General features: G+C 31.8%; 3 protein-coding genes across 3 annotated transcripts; all 3 read right to left on the bottom strand.

The window, feature by feature from the left end:
* Positions 1-14: 14 nt before the first annotated feature.
* anox (anorexia) lies at positions 15-950 on the bottom strand. Its single transcript, XM_035083446.1, has one exon. It carries the CDS (start codon positions 799-801, stop codon positions 97-99), a length of 705 nt encoding a protein of 234 aa, XP_034939337.1. The 5' UTR covers positions 802-950; the 3' UTR covers positions 15-96.
* A 20-nt stretch (positions 951-970) lies between these two features.
* On the bottom strand, positions 971-2,231 carry LOC118066970 (methyltransferase-like protein 23). Its single transcript, XM_035083445.1, has 2 exons — positions 1,827-2,231; positions 971-1,692 (listed from the first exon to the last, which is right to left on the bottom strand). Exons 1-2 carry the CDS (start codon positions 1,989-1,991, stop codon positions 1,108-1,110), a joined length of 750 nt encoding a protein of 249 aa, XP_034939336.1. The 5' UTR covers positions 1,992-2,231; the 3' UTR covers positions 971-1,107.
* Positions 2,232-9,768: 7,537 nt separating this feature from the next.
* On the bottom strand, positions 9,769-11,341 carry LOC118066990 (uncharacterized). Its single transcript, XM_035083495.1, has 7 exons — positions 11,276-11,341; positions 11,143-11,167; positions 10,887-11,077; positions 10,590-10,810; positions 10,321-10,526; positions 10,119-10,242; positions 9,769-10,051 (listed from the first exon to the last, which is right to left on the bottom strand). Exons 1-7 carry the CDS (start codon positions 11,339-11,341, stop codon positions 9,769-9,771), a joined length of 1,116 nt encoding a protein of 371 aa, XP_034939386.1.
* Positions 11,342-12,004: the final 663 nt, after the last annotated feature.

Genomic DNA, 12,004 nt, shown 5'->3' with positions numbered 1-12,004 from the left:
AAAAACGAATTTTATTCATGTTGTTATAAGATCCCACACTTGTTTTATTAATCCCATACACAGATTTATAAATCTCAAGTATTAATAAACTACAGATCAAAACATGGCTATTAAATCTTTATCAGCAACATCTTTAGGAGTGCATCCATCGTTATCTTCTATTTGTTTAGCTCCTATTGAGAGTAAATATTTTACTGCCTCTTTATGACCGCATGATGCTGAATAATGGAGAGCAGTCTGTCCACTATCATCTTGTGCATTTATATCAGCACCATGTTCAATCAAGCTCTTGATAATTGATACGTAACCACGGTCTGCAGCCCAATGAATCGGTGTCATTCCATCTTTTCCAGGAACATTTACAGTAAATGAATTTTTTGTCAACATTTCCTCTACTTTTTTTCCATTGCCATCTTTAATCCAATCTAATAATGTTTTATCTTTATCCGACAACATTACGTCTGTATTAGGTAAGGTACTTACTGCGATCCAAGATTTAGAACCTACTTGAGCGTTTTGTTCCCAATTAGGATCGAGCTTAGTAATTATTTCAATATAATTAATCATAGCATCTTCTTTACTTAAATCTCCTAGAGCATTCCATGCGTCCCACTTATATTTCGCTTGAGTTTGAAGCCAGCCAGGTCTTGAAGTATTACAAGGTCCAACAGTTGCTTGTTTGTATAAACCATAAAATTCTAAAAGCTGCGTTGAATCTAACTTGGAGACCATTGACTGAAGATGGTTTGCTGCACGAGAAAATTTTTCCTCCAATTCAGATGTTGATAATTTTTCAGCCATGATTGATCAAATTTTACTGAGCTTTTAGAATTAATCAGCCCAGTTTCTACAATAAATGTCTGAACCTTCGAGATGGAAATTTTCTTTAGTTATTAACGTTTGATGTAATTCTTTATCGGCGACTTCTAATATCGCTGTTTGTTTACTGAGACCAGTATTTCTGTCAAATATAACGTGAGCATTAACGATTTGTCCAAATTGTGAAAAATATTGTTTCAGCTGAGGGCTATTGACAGTCCAAGGAAGATTAACAACTCTAATTCTAAAAATGTTTTTAAGTCCTTTTGTGGCCATATTTTAGATTGCTTATGAAGCTTTTCTTATATCCAATAAATGGATGGTATGATCTTGCATTAACTCTGCTAGAGTTATCCCAGAATCCGCTCCTAATCCTGTTAAAGAAATGTGATTACAAACGAGACCCCACTTGTTTAATAAATGCTCTATTGACCAGTCTGCACTTCTTTCTTGATAAGTGCAAAGAAATTTTGCTTCTGGATTTCTTTCTAAGAGATAAGCAACTGTTACAACTATTTCTTCAAATACAGAAGGCTCGTAAAAACAATCAGAACCAAGAATTAAATCTAATGGACCAATTGACAGTAAGCTAGAGAGAAAAAGGCCCCAAGTTATTCCAACAACTTTTACTTGTGACAATACTCCGTTTAATTCACAACTCCTTCTAATGTGTTGTAAACTCTTTGGCAAACTTGCTGAATCGCTGAGTGTCACGTGTGCTCCACACTTACTAGCAACTATTCCGGGAAGTGCAGTTCCTGATCCTAATTCTAAAACTCTCTTACCAACGAGTTCTTCACGATGCTCCCAAAGGAACCAAGCAAGAACCGGTGCTGATGGCCACGTGTAAAAACTGTAGCTGGCTTGCAAGAGCTGTGGTAAAAAAAAATTCGAGAAATGTAACAATAAGAACTAACCTCTAATGCCTAACATGAGGAGTACTTTTTGAACGAATGTCAATAATAATATGTTTAATTATTTTTATTAATATTCAATAATTGTCTTACTTCAGGAATATAAATTTCAAGAGATTCGTCGTGTTGTCCAGTTTCATGCGATTTGCGAGACGTGAAAAAAAACTTTTTCACTTGCTCGGCAGCGACTCCATCGGACATTAGGCTACTCGCGGATGGACTCGTTTCGAACCAAATACTTTCTTCTAAACCAGGCATTACTGATTATGAAACTTTGCATGTTAATTATTCATTTTGCACATTATTTTGTTTATCAATTTCATAACAATAATATTGATAACAAAATTTTTATTAAATTTATTTAAAAAATTAGGACTTATATTGTCAACAGTTGTCAATGCGCGAGTGCAGCTGTCGACGTTTTCGCGTAGTATTTCCGTTTTTTAAAAAAACAATAGATGGCATTACTTGACTGGTTTGTTGCCACCGGAAAAAAATACAAAGTTACAATGAACCCGGCTTCAGTAATAATGTAAACACAAGTTGTATTGTTAAAATTTATTTTAATTTGTGAATAAATTATAAGTTTGTGACAAACGTTCAAATTACTTATTTGAATACAAACAAATTCAATGTTTATATTTACATTACCATTGTTATTATTTGCCTTAACAAATGTTACAATGTGATTAATTTTATTTTACAATGTTATTGTTCAATTGTTCACAAGACAATAATTATTTATTTGCTTAAGGTATGTAAATAAATGAAAATAAAGTAATAATTTTTATTTATAGATATAAATTTTAATAACTACGATTCAATTAAGATTAGATACACTGAAAATTAAAAATTATCTCGTGGTTTCATGTCCGTTGAGGAACTGGTGAGAAATTATCATGGATTACCTCTGACATCAGACAAAAAGTTAAAAGAAAAAACAAATGATCCATATAGAGTGTGCAAGGAAGTACTAATTGTTCCAAGGGATCACGCGAATGATGTAAGACCGGATGTAAAAAGTTCTCCGTTATCGTTTGTGTTATATATAATTATTTTTATTTTTTTATCACCATAATATCGCATATTTGAGTACAAACGATAAAATCTATATTAACTTCAACGAGTCACCATTTATACATATATCACGCAACTGATTATCACGGAATCGGAAGTATCAAGTAACATAGCAATCATAACAATTATTTAACTTCTGAAAATTTCCGTTAATTATGTAATGTTCAAATCTTTAGTTACCAGAAGGAAACATACTTGAAAAGAAGGTAAAAAAAAAAACAGAGGAAAAAATCAGCTTGAGAAAATGAAGACGAAGAATATAAGTACGAGACCAGTTTTCTCTTAATTAAACGTAATTCTCTCTTAGCAGCTGCTCTGCAGAGCACGAGCTCTATTGTTAAATGCACGTAGTATTATATCCCTGAGATACAGCATCGTCCCGCTCGCGGATGAGCACGCGCTCGCACCGCCCACCATCGACTTCAGTCTCCTTCAATCCACTGCTTCTTCTCAAATCCCAACACCTACGTACCACCTACATTCAAAGAGCTTTTAAGTCTACATGATATTCCCTTTCAAGCTCCTCATTTTACTGCTCCAGCTAATGGAGCTCCTCAAACATCGAAAACGTCTGCAAATAATGGACCAGACTGACATTACAATAAAGTACACCACTAAAAATAATATCTCATTCTGAATAAATTTCTCTCTACTGTGATCAACAATATAACAAAGCAACAACATAGTTAGCGAGAACGCAGTCCATTTATACTTTGATTGGTCCCAATCTTCTTAATGTTAATGAATGACATACATAAGTCGTCTATCGTCAGTTGAATCATAGTGATTTGACCCTACATAAACTCTAATGGTCTGTCTTCTATTTGCAGATATGAAATACTAAAACATCTTGTGATGACGCGAGTAGAAGAGTAACAGTGTGCAAGTCAAGAACACGATGTTGCAAATGCATGTAGGTGGTGAGTTAATCCTCGAGAGTAATCATCATTATTATCATCGTTCAAGTAATCGTTGTAATTTTCTGGTCTACTAGCAAGGTATATATTCAGCTGTCATTACAGATTCGTATTTAATTGATCAACAGAGTGAATATTAAAATCCTTATAATATTCAAAGGAAAAGGTTTCACCTTACCTTATTTCATAGAACTTCTTACACAAGACAATTCAAATTACTGTAATTGATACAGTGCAATTAACTATTCCCACACTTCTAATTATAAAAACAATAAACGATAGAAATGTGTTATTGAATTTTTTATGAAGTCTCTATGATTCCAACTAGATTGTTTAGCTAGAAAATAATTATATGAGAGGAAGTGTATATTGAAAAAAATTATTTTTTATGATGAACGGTTGAATAGAATGATGATATTTTTAGTTACATTTTTCATTTGATTTAATTATCTTACGAAAACTTGGAAATCGTTTTGAATCTTCAAGACCTGTTAACTTAAATTTAAAGAAATAATTACAGTACTCGATGAAGTAATGTACAAAACATGTTATCTTTCACCTTGCCATAATAATTATTTCCAATATATTATTTCTTAAGTTAACTGTACTTTTACACATTATAATAATTGAATAAGAAAAAAATAAGTTTATTACATAGTAAGATTAGTCAGAAAAAAATAATTACATATGAAATTGATTTTTAGGTAAAGAAAAAAATTCTACAAAAAGTACAGGTAAATCAGATTTCAACAGAATTTAGGATTCTTCGTGTTTCAACATCTTTTTGAATTAGAAAAAACGTATTTCTATTCAAAAAACGTTGTCATTCATTAGGGCGTACCCACCTTAGCTGCTTGCAGGTGTCCTTCATAGTATCATGATGCTATTCAAACCTGTTGCACGTGGTTGGTTATTCCCTAGTACTTCTACTTGAATCTCCCCTCAATAAGGAAGGGAATCTCATTCAACCCTCGTCTCTACGACGATCACATATGACCAGCTGCGCTTTCGGAATTTTTAAAACATGCAGGAAGATTACATGACATGGTAGTTGATGACCTTAATAGAAAATTGAAAGAAATACCCGTATGGGATGGTATGAGTCCCGTATTCCCAATTTACATCATCAATTTCTTCTCAATAGATCAATTGGAAAACCATTTATAAACATTCATTATTGTTACATTAATCTTTTACATTATTATGCAGTCTAGGTAAATGTGGAAATATAAATCGAATTCAAATTTTTTCCAAGTGCAGATAAAAAATGCCTCTTTCTATTGAAAATAAATTGTTTTTGAATATTCATATCTTGTCGAATTTCTTAAGTTTTAAAAAATTGAAACATCTCATTCTTATGTTCTTCTTAAAAAAAAGAGTCTAAAGACCTTCAAAAGACCAAGCAAACCCACCGTTTATTGTACTCTGCTGAAGGTAATTTTCCCGGAACAATACTCAGGTTATGCGAGTCTATGACCATGGCGAAATTTCGTGGGCTATTGATTTGTTTCTGGAACTCCAAAGTACCTGTTTCAAGAATTTTTTAAGATATAAAAACGTGTTGCAGCATTCTTTTCGTAAATTAACTTTTTCATCTTAAATGTACAAAAAATCATAATGGGATAATATCATCACTGAGTGTAATTTGGTTTCGTTTTATTTGCAGATTACAAGAACCAGAACTTTTAAAGCTTCAGGAAGTGCATTGCATATTTTGCAAGGATCAGTGATCTATTTCGTGGGAGACTGAACATTCCCGAGTATCTTCTGGCATATTAGAAGCCTCATTAGTGAGGGGAGAGTGCAGATAGCTTTTAGGAATGTGTTCAATATTGGAAGCCTTGCTCATTCACCCACGAAGTTTTGAAATATGGATCTGTCGATAGTAGTCCAGTATTCGAACTATTTTATCAGGTAATTTTTATAGAATATTTGAAAGAAATGATGAGAATATATTAATTCTAAATGGCTGATGAATTATTTACTCATTATTCTTAAATCTTTTCTGATTGTTATTCTGAAACATTGAGGTAGAAATTTATGAGTAATTTTTCATTTCATTTTTATGTGAGTAAAAATATTCGCGGACTTTTTCAAGTTTTGTATAATATACTCTGAATATAAACACTTGCTTCTTATGCAGACTCTTTAACTTTTAGAGTTGGATTTGTGACAGTCACACCAACTAAGAAAAACTCAAGTGTATTCTAAGAAAGCAATTCATGGACTCCAGTCACGTCTGCATATGAATAAGAAATGGTATTACTTCATTTGTTATATTTTTATGTGGCTTAGAAAATGTTCTTTTTACTAAAAGTAAAATAAATGACACTTCTTTTAGATTTACCGCTTGAAATAATGGTGGTGACATGGTCATAAAAAACATCCACTCATTTTCATGTACCATTTCTAGGCAATTAGCTTATCACAAAGAAGTTAAAAGAGAAATTTATTTCGTGTCTGTCGATAGTGAACTCAAAAACAAGACATTTTAGACCAAAAATGTTCCTTTTGCCAGCAGGGTGGCCCTTTCTTTTTTCATTTATTTTGAGTAATTTTTGAAATCTGGACTGTTGTAGCTTTTACGTCAAAAAGACTATTTATGTATGCTACTGCTTGGTTCTTTTAACATCAAGTGTATTTTTCAAGCCGCAGGATATAGAGACTTAAGGAATGGGGGGTTAATTTTAACAGACAGTATGAGAGTAATACAAAGTAAAGAATATTTTTTTAAAAAAATTATCATTTATCCCATTATTTTTTTAACTCTCTGAAATTTTAACGTATCATTCAATTTACAACACAAAAGATTTTTATTCAAATTATTAAAAAAAGAGCTTCAAATTTTTACCTTGAAAATAAGAAGTCTTATTATTTTATTTTTCCAACATTGTCGACTATTTTTGTACTAATGTTCTCATGATGTCGTTTCGTAAAATGTCGAACAAACCTTCAAAGACGATTATAAGGGTTCAGAGTTAGGGAGCATCTTGCTATTCCCTCTGAATATAAAAAAGACGAAACCCGAGATGGATTTCAAAAGAGAGATAGAAAGCAAAAAAAGCAAGAAAGAGTAAGATGAAAACTACAGCGGAGTGCTTTGTGATCCTGGCGGTTTTGGCGCAACATTTCTGTTGCAAGGTGTATACAGATATGAGGGAAAAGAGATAGAGAGCAAGTCTTCGAATGAAGAGAAGTCCAAGACACACCTACACCCTGAAGGTCCAGACAGGGACTACTATTAATCCCAGGACCTTGATTTTTTATTAAACCAATCGAACTAACATACTCTTATAAGATCTGCATCCACTGTCTATATTTAATCCATGTATTATATATATTTTTTTTTGTCTTTGATTAATCATAGATTATTAACAAGATAGAAAATCTTTTTTGACATTTACAAAATGAAAAATAAACTAGTATTTATCTCCAAGTTCTATAAAATCTAACATCTAATATTTTACTGATAAATATCAGAAAAACAATTCATTCAGCTTTTGTTTAAACAAAAAATTCAATTCAATTGTCTAATAATGATTTATTAAATTAATTAATCATTTATTTCTTTACTTTTATATTAAAAAAAAAATTGTTCTCAATTTTTTTAGATCATAAATGCATATCGAATGATAAAAGATTGAGATCAAAGCACAATTGCAGCTCATTGTTATTAGAAATTCAGATAGGACCGGGCGTTATAATTGTATGCAGCACGGGCGCGCCTAAGGCAGAGCATTCTTTGGCTCTCAGTAAGGCTGATGTTGGACAGGTTTTCTGCACTGTAGATCTATAGTGCTCACTGATATTCTTGAGCATGTTTCTCTTTTTCTTTCATTTCAATGCTTAGGTTTCTAGGCCTAATTACGAGCCTCTTTCAAAATTTATAGTCTGCAAAATCTGATAAACCAACAACCATGAATCAGTCGGTCAATTGAATTATTAGATGATTAATATCATGGTATCCATTTTCGAATAAATATTATATATAATACTTACACCGTTTGCTCCGTAGAAGTACACTCTTGCATCCGTTACTTGATCTCAATAAAAGTACTTTCGACGTATTTGTGAGCGAACCAAGACCACTCCCATATCACATCTCGCGTAGCGACAGTCCGAAGGTAAAAAGAGAGAAAGAATAATCATTTATGCAAGCCACGACCGCTCAACTGGAACACCATGAAACACAAGCGAACTCGACGGCCTCGGTGACGTAAAGAGTCAAACTACAACATCTTCCAGTTTTTTCATTTCTCATCAATATTATCGGCCACCTTAATTCTATTCACCATGATAAAAATCTACAGATTTACACATTCTTTTGTGATAAAGCAGGTGTCAGAACACAACTGCTACACCACTTCATTAGTAATTTTTTTGACATCTGTAATATGTCACTAGTCACACCAATACATGGTTTTTCTTCATCCTATAAATCATGCTGTGATCGCTCGAGAAAAATATAAACAATAATTGGATATTTATTCCAACTAATTATATTGAATTTAAAATATCAGTGAATGGTGGTAATAACTAATTAAAATGAAAAGCTTTCGAATAACTATTAAATTCTAATAACTGTTTTAAATTGAAAATTAATGTCTATAATCCATTTATGTTCTGGTACCATGCTATAATATTTATCAAACACTTTCCATTTATTAAAGCAATTCTTTAGTCATTTTCTATACTTGACTATATTTTTTAATGTAATAAGCGTGCAGCTGATAGCTTGTATTACATTTAAATTAAGTGCTTCAGTATCTGCAGTTATAAAATTACGAATTGACATGAGTGCTAGATGGAAAAAGATTGGATAACAGTTTCCTAGGCGTAGAGCAAGAAAGTCAAGTTTAGTATTAGATATTCAACTTTCTCTTGTCCAGTTCATTCCGCCTTTCTTCAGGCTATTTCTTGAGCTATTCAGATAAGCTATTGACTCATGTACTGTTGTACATGGACCATTATTTTCTGAAGGATTTTTCCCTGAAGGAATGAATGTAGATACTCTTTCCTCTTTGATGCTTTCGCACTCGAATAAAATGTTTACAATGCTCTTCTGTCTTATGTTAGTCTGAGCACGCGATCAGCCTCTAGCAATAAGTCTTGTCCAACTCAGGTTGGACTCTTGATTCTTCATTGTAGTTTCAATCTTTTTGTTACTCACGCAAATGTCTCGATTGCCAACCTTTCTGAGCATTAAAACTTAAAACACATGATGTCAATTCAGTTTATTATGAATTTACATAAACGGGTTTTGCCTTTACGGTAAAACATGAAGGATAGAGATTAGATTAACAGATGCAGGTGTGACCAATTCGTAATATAAACGTGATTCAAAGTATATATACTTTGTATACATACCGACAGAAAATCAAATATACTTTTATCTTCAAAAAAGATTTTGAGCAAAACATAAAATCTTGCTCTGATATCTTGCTTTTTATCTTTCATTGTTTCCCTTTTCTTATCTCAGTCCGTCATCGTTAAGAATTTATTTCGAGCAGATAAGAGGTCTAAAGCCATAATGGCATGTTAGTGACAAAAATGACCCAACCGTAAATTTTTTATGGATATTCTACTAAAAATACCTTTCTAAAGATTCATTAATTTATTATAAGTAAAAACAATTTTCTGATAAGATGGATAAGAGGAAAAACAGGTATTTTATCAGCTAAATGATTATATAAAAAGTAATTATGTACTTGTAAAGCTTTTGAAACTTGTTTTTCATCTTACTGCAATATTGGTTTCTTTTTTGGGGTCGAGGGGCGAAGCCTGATCTATTATGAAAAATCGTCTCAAAAATCTGAAACTTTACACCCTCGTAAAAAATTTTAGAGGTATTTGCGCCAAAAATCTTTTTAAGGTTTTCATCATTTATGTTGGTAAACACTTGAAAAAATTTTGGCCCCAATCAGAGGTGTCCCTAGAACGAAATTACATCCGTAATTATTAGTTTAAAAAAATTTATTTCTCAAAAGATTCCATATCCTTGGATAAATTTATAAATCACTTCTTTACTGGACAATTTCCACTTATATTGAATATTTATCGACAAAAAGTTTAAAAGCAATGTATCCACCGTAGTCTTTTTGTCCTCTCCAATAGATTCCTACACCTCTGATAAGTTTCGCATCATTAACAGAAATGACATCTCTAATATCTAGGAATGGAATTAACTGTGGATCATTTAAATCATTATCTTCAGTCAATCCCAGTGTTTGAAAGGAAATCAAACTTTGGCCTGGTGTGCTCAACTCTACATTTTCTCCTTGGCCAGCAGTAGGGATCTCCATGTTAGGAGTCATTAAATTAATTCTGCAAAAAGTATTTTTTTAAGATTAATTTACTTGGAATAAAATTTTAATAAAATTCTTGTACTTACCTGTTCCCTGGAGGACTATGAAATTCTGTTTCATTAACGTTGACATTTTTTAATTCATGCATAGGTTTTCCATAAACTGACAAATAAAACCCTTTAGATATTTGAGTCAGACTAAGAGAAACACCTAGAAAAATTTATTAATTGTAAATATTGTGTTACCGTCTTTTAATTATTGTACTAATGTGAGGGATATTCATTATACCTGTCACAACAAAGTCCTTAGGAAGGATAATGTCATCCATCAGTAGAGATCGATTGTCATAATTCATTCTTTTGCTTTCTTTACATACATTGACTTCTTGCCAATGTCGAGTGTTGGAGTCAATAATATTATTAACCAATTTTCCTTGTTGTATCTGTATTCTTACAATCTTGTCAATGATTTTGAATCGAACACCGGTGACGACACTAAAAAATGAAAAAACATTTTAGATTTTTCCACTTTTGCAATTAATTTTAATTCTCACTTACTATCCATCAGTGACATTTGATAAGACACGATCCAGACAAATTGAACCTGTTAGGTTTGGATTCAAGTAATCGTCACAATAGCATTTGCAAGTTGGACAGATAAACTGTAAAAGCACTCTACGATTGTGTATAAAAGAAATCGTATCCTCGTTACCAGAAGCCCACATCAGCCAATTCCAGAAATTATAAACAGATGCACTGATAGAAATTTCTTCAGGCGCCTAATAATATTGATCATTAGTTTTTTAAAAGTAGCTTATTTTGTTTGTATTCATATTAAATATTGATCTTATTCACCTCATATAGCTGACAGTTACGTAATTGTCCAGGACAGTAATTCGCGTTAGTTCCTATATATTCTTCATTAAATAATTGAAAGGTATTTAAATAATGTGAACAAATTCCTGAACAATCTCTGATAAGTCCCATTCTATTTCGTTCATTTATTTTCATTTCACTTATAAAATTCAAATGATCATATGTTATTTCTGTAACATTGAAAACCAATTTATTTAATGCCAAATTGGAAACTAATTTTAAAATCAATCTATACCTTGGTAGTCATCAATAGGATCACTCTGCTTAATTACAGCCAAATTTGTTTTATTGTAGATTTGATTTTGATAATCAGGTACAAAGTAATAATTATATTTGTCATCATTTTTTATCACATCTGCAGAACTCACAGCCACTAAAGTTGTAAGATAAATGAAAAATCCAAATATAGCCACAAGTCGAGCACACTTGGCCATAATTTTGGGTTGGATATATTTCATTGCTTCAATATATCCCAAATATCATACAGCAAAAAATTGTATGGAGTATGTTATTTTTATACCACATATACAGTTGATTTACTAGACTGTTCGAATCTTTGATACTAACGAGCATGTTTATGCTCCAAAACATTTAATGGGCTCCACTACTTCTTTATCTAATATTTTTGGAACGCATTATGATAATCTACATAGAATAAAATTTCAATATTATTTTTCTACTAAATGCATATCTACCAATCAACTATTTGAAAGTTATCAATTGATTGTAGTATCAATTTCATATCATTATTGTCCATTTTGAAATTTACAAATTCCTGGTATATTTATAGCTAATGTTGAAACAGATTTCTTAATTTATATGTTTAATTCTCTGAAAAAAATAATCGACTTTATTTATAGAAACAAGATTGCTTTAAAACTCAACTACTTTGGAATAATATTAAGCTTTAAAAAGACATAAAAACTTCCATACAATTGTATGAAAAAATATCCACAATCTTGTATTGCAGTTCTGGGTTGGACATTTCCAAGTCCGTGCATGACCAATTGTTCAGTTGGTGTGCGTATTGCAATGATGGATAAACCGGCTCTCTGGCAACATATATGGTAACGCTGTATAATAATATCATCTCAGTT

This window comes from Chelonus insularis, unplaced genomic scaffold (genome assembly GCF_013357705.1).
Source record: "Chelonus insularis isolate UGA/USDA-ARS -01 unplaced genomic scaffold, ASM1335770v1 contig_358_pilon, whole genome shotgun sequence".
Taxonomy (NCBI): Eukaryota; Metazoa; Arthropoda; class Insecta; order Hymenoptera; family Braconidae; genus Chelonus; species Chelonus insularis.
Note: the sequence above shows the minus strand (reverse complement) of the source record. Positions and strands in the feature narration are given on the sequence as shown.

What these genes read in the sequence shown, in the direction of transcription:
- LOC118066970 (XM_035083445.1), bottom strand. Translation starts at nt 1,991, where the DNA reads ATGCCTGGTTTAGAAGAAAGTATTTGGTTCGAAACGAGTCCATCCGCG. An exon ending in TTGAAATTTATATTCCTGAA is followed by an intron (nt 1,693 to 1,826) that starts GTAAGACAATTA and finishes TTTTTACCACAG; the next exon opens with CTCTTGCAAGCCAGCTACAG.
- anox (XM_035083446.1), bottom strand. Translation starts at nt 801, where the DNA reads ATGGCTGAAAAATTATCAACATCTGAATTGGAGGAAAAATTTTCTCGT.
- LOC118066990 (XM_035083495.1), bottom strand. Translation starts at nt 11,341, where the DNA reads ATGGCCAAGTGTGCTCGACTTGTGGCTATATTTGGATTTTTCATTTAT. An exon ending in TCAAATGTCACTGATGGATA is followed by an intron (nt 10,527 to 10,589) that starts GTAAGTGAGAAT and finishes TTCATTTTTTAG; the next exon opens with TGTCGTCACCGGTGTTCGAT. An exon ending in CATAGTCCTCCAGGGAACAG is followed by an intron (nt 10,052 to 10,118) that starts GTAAGTACAAGA and finishes TACTTTTTGCAG; the next exon opens with AATTAATTTAATGACTCCTA.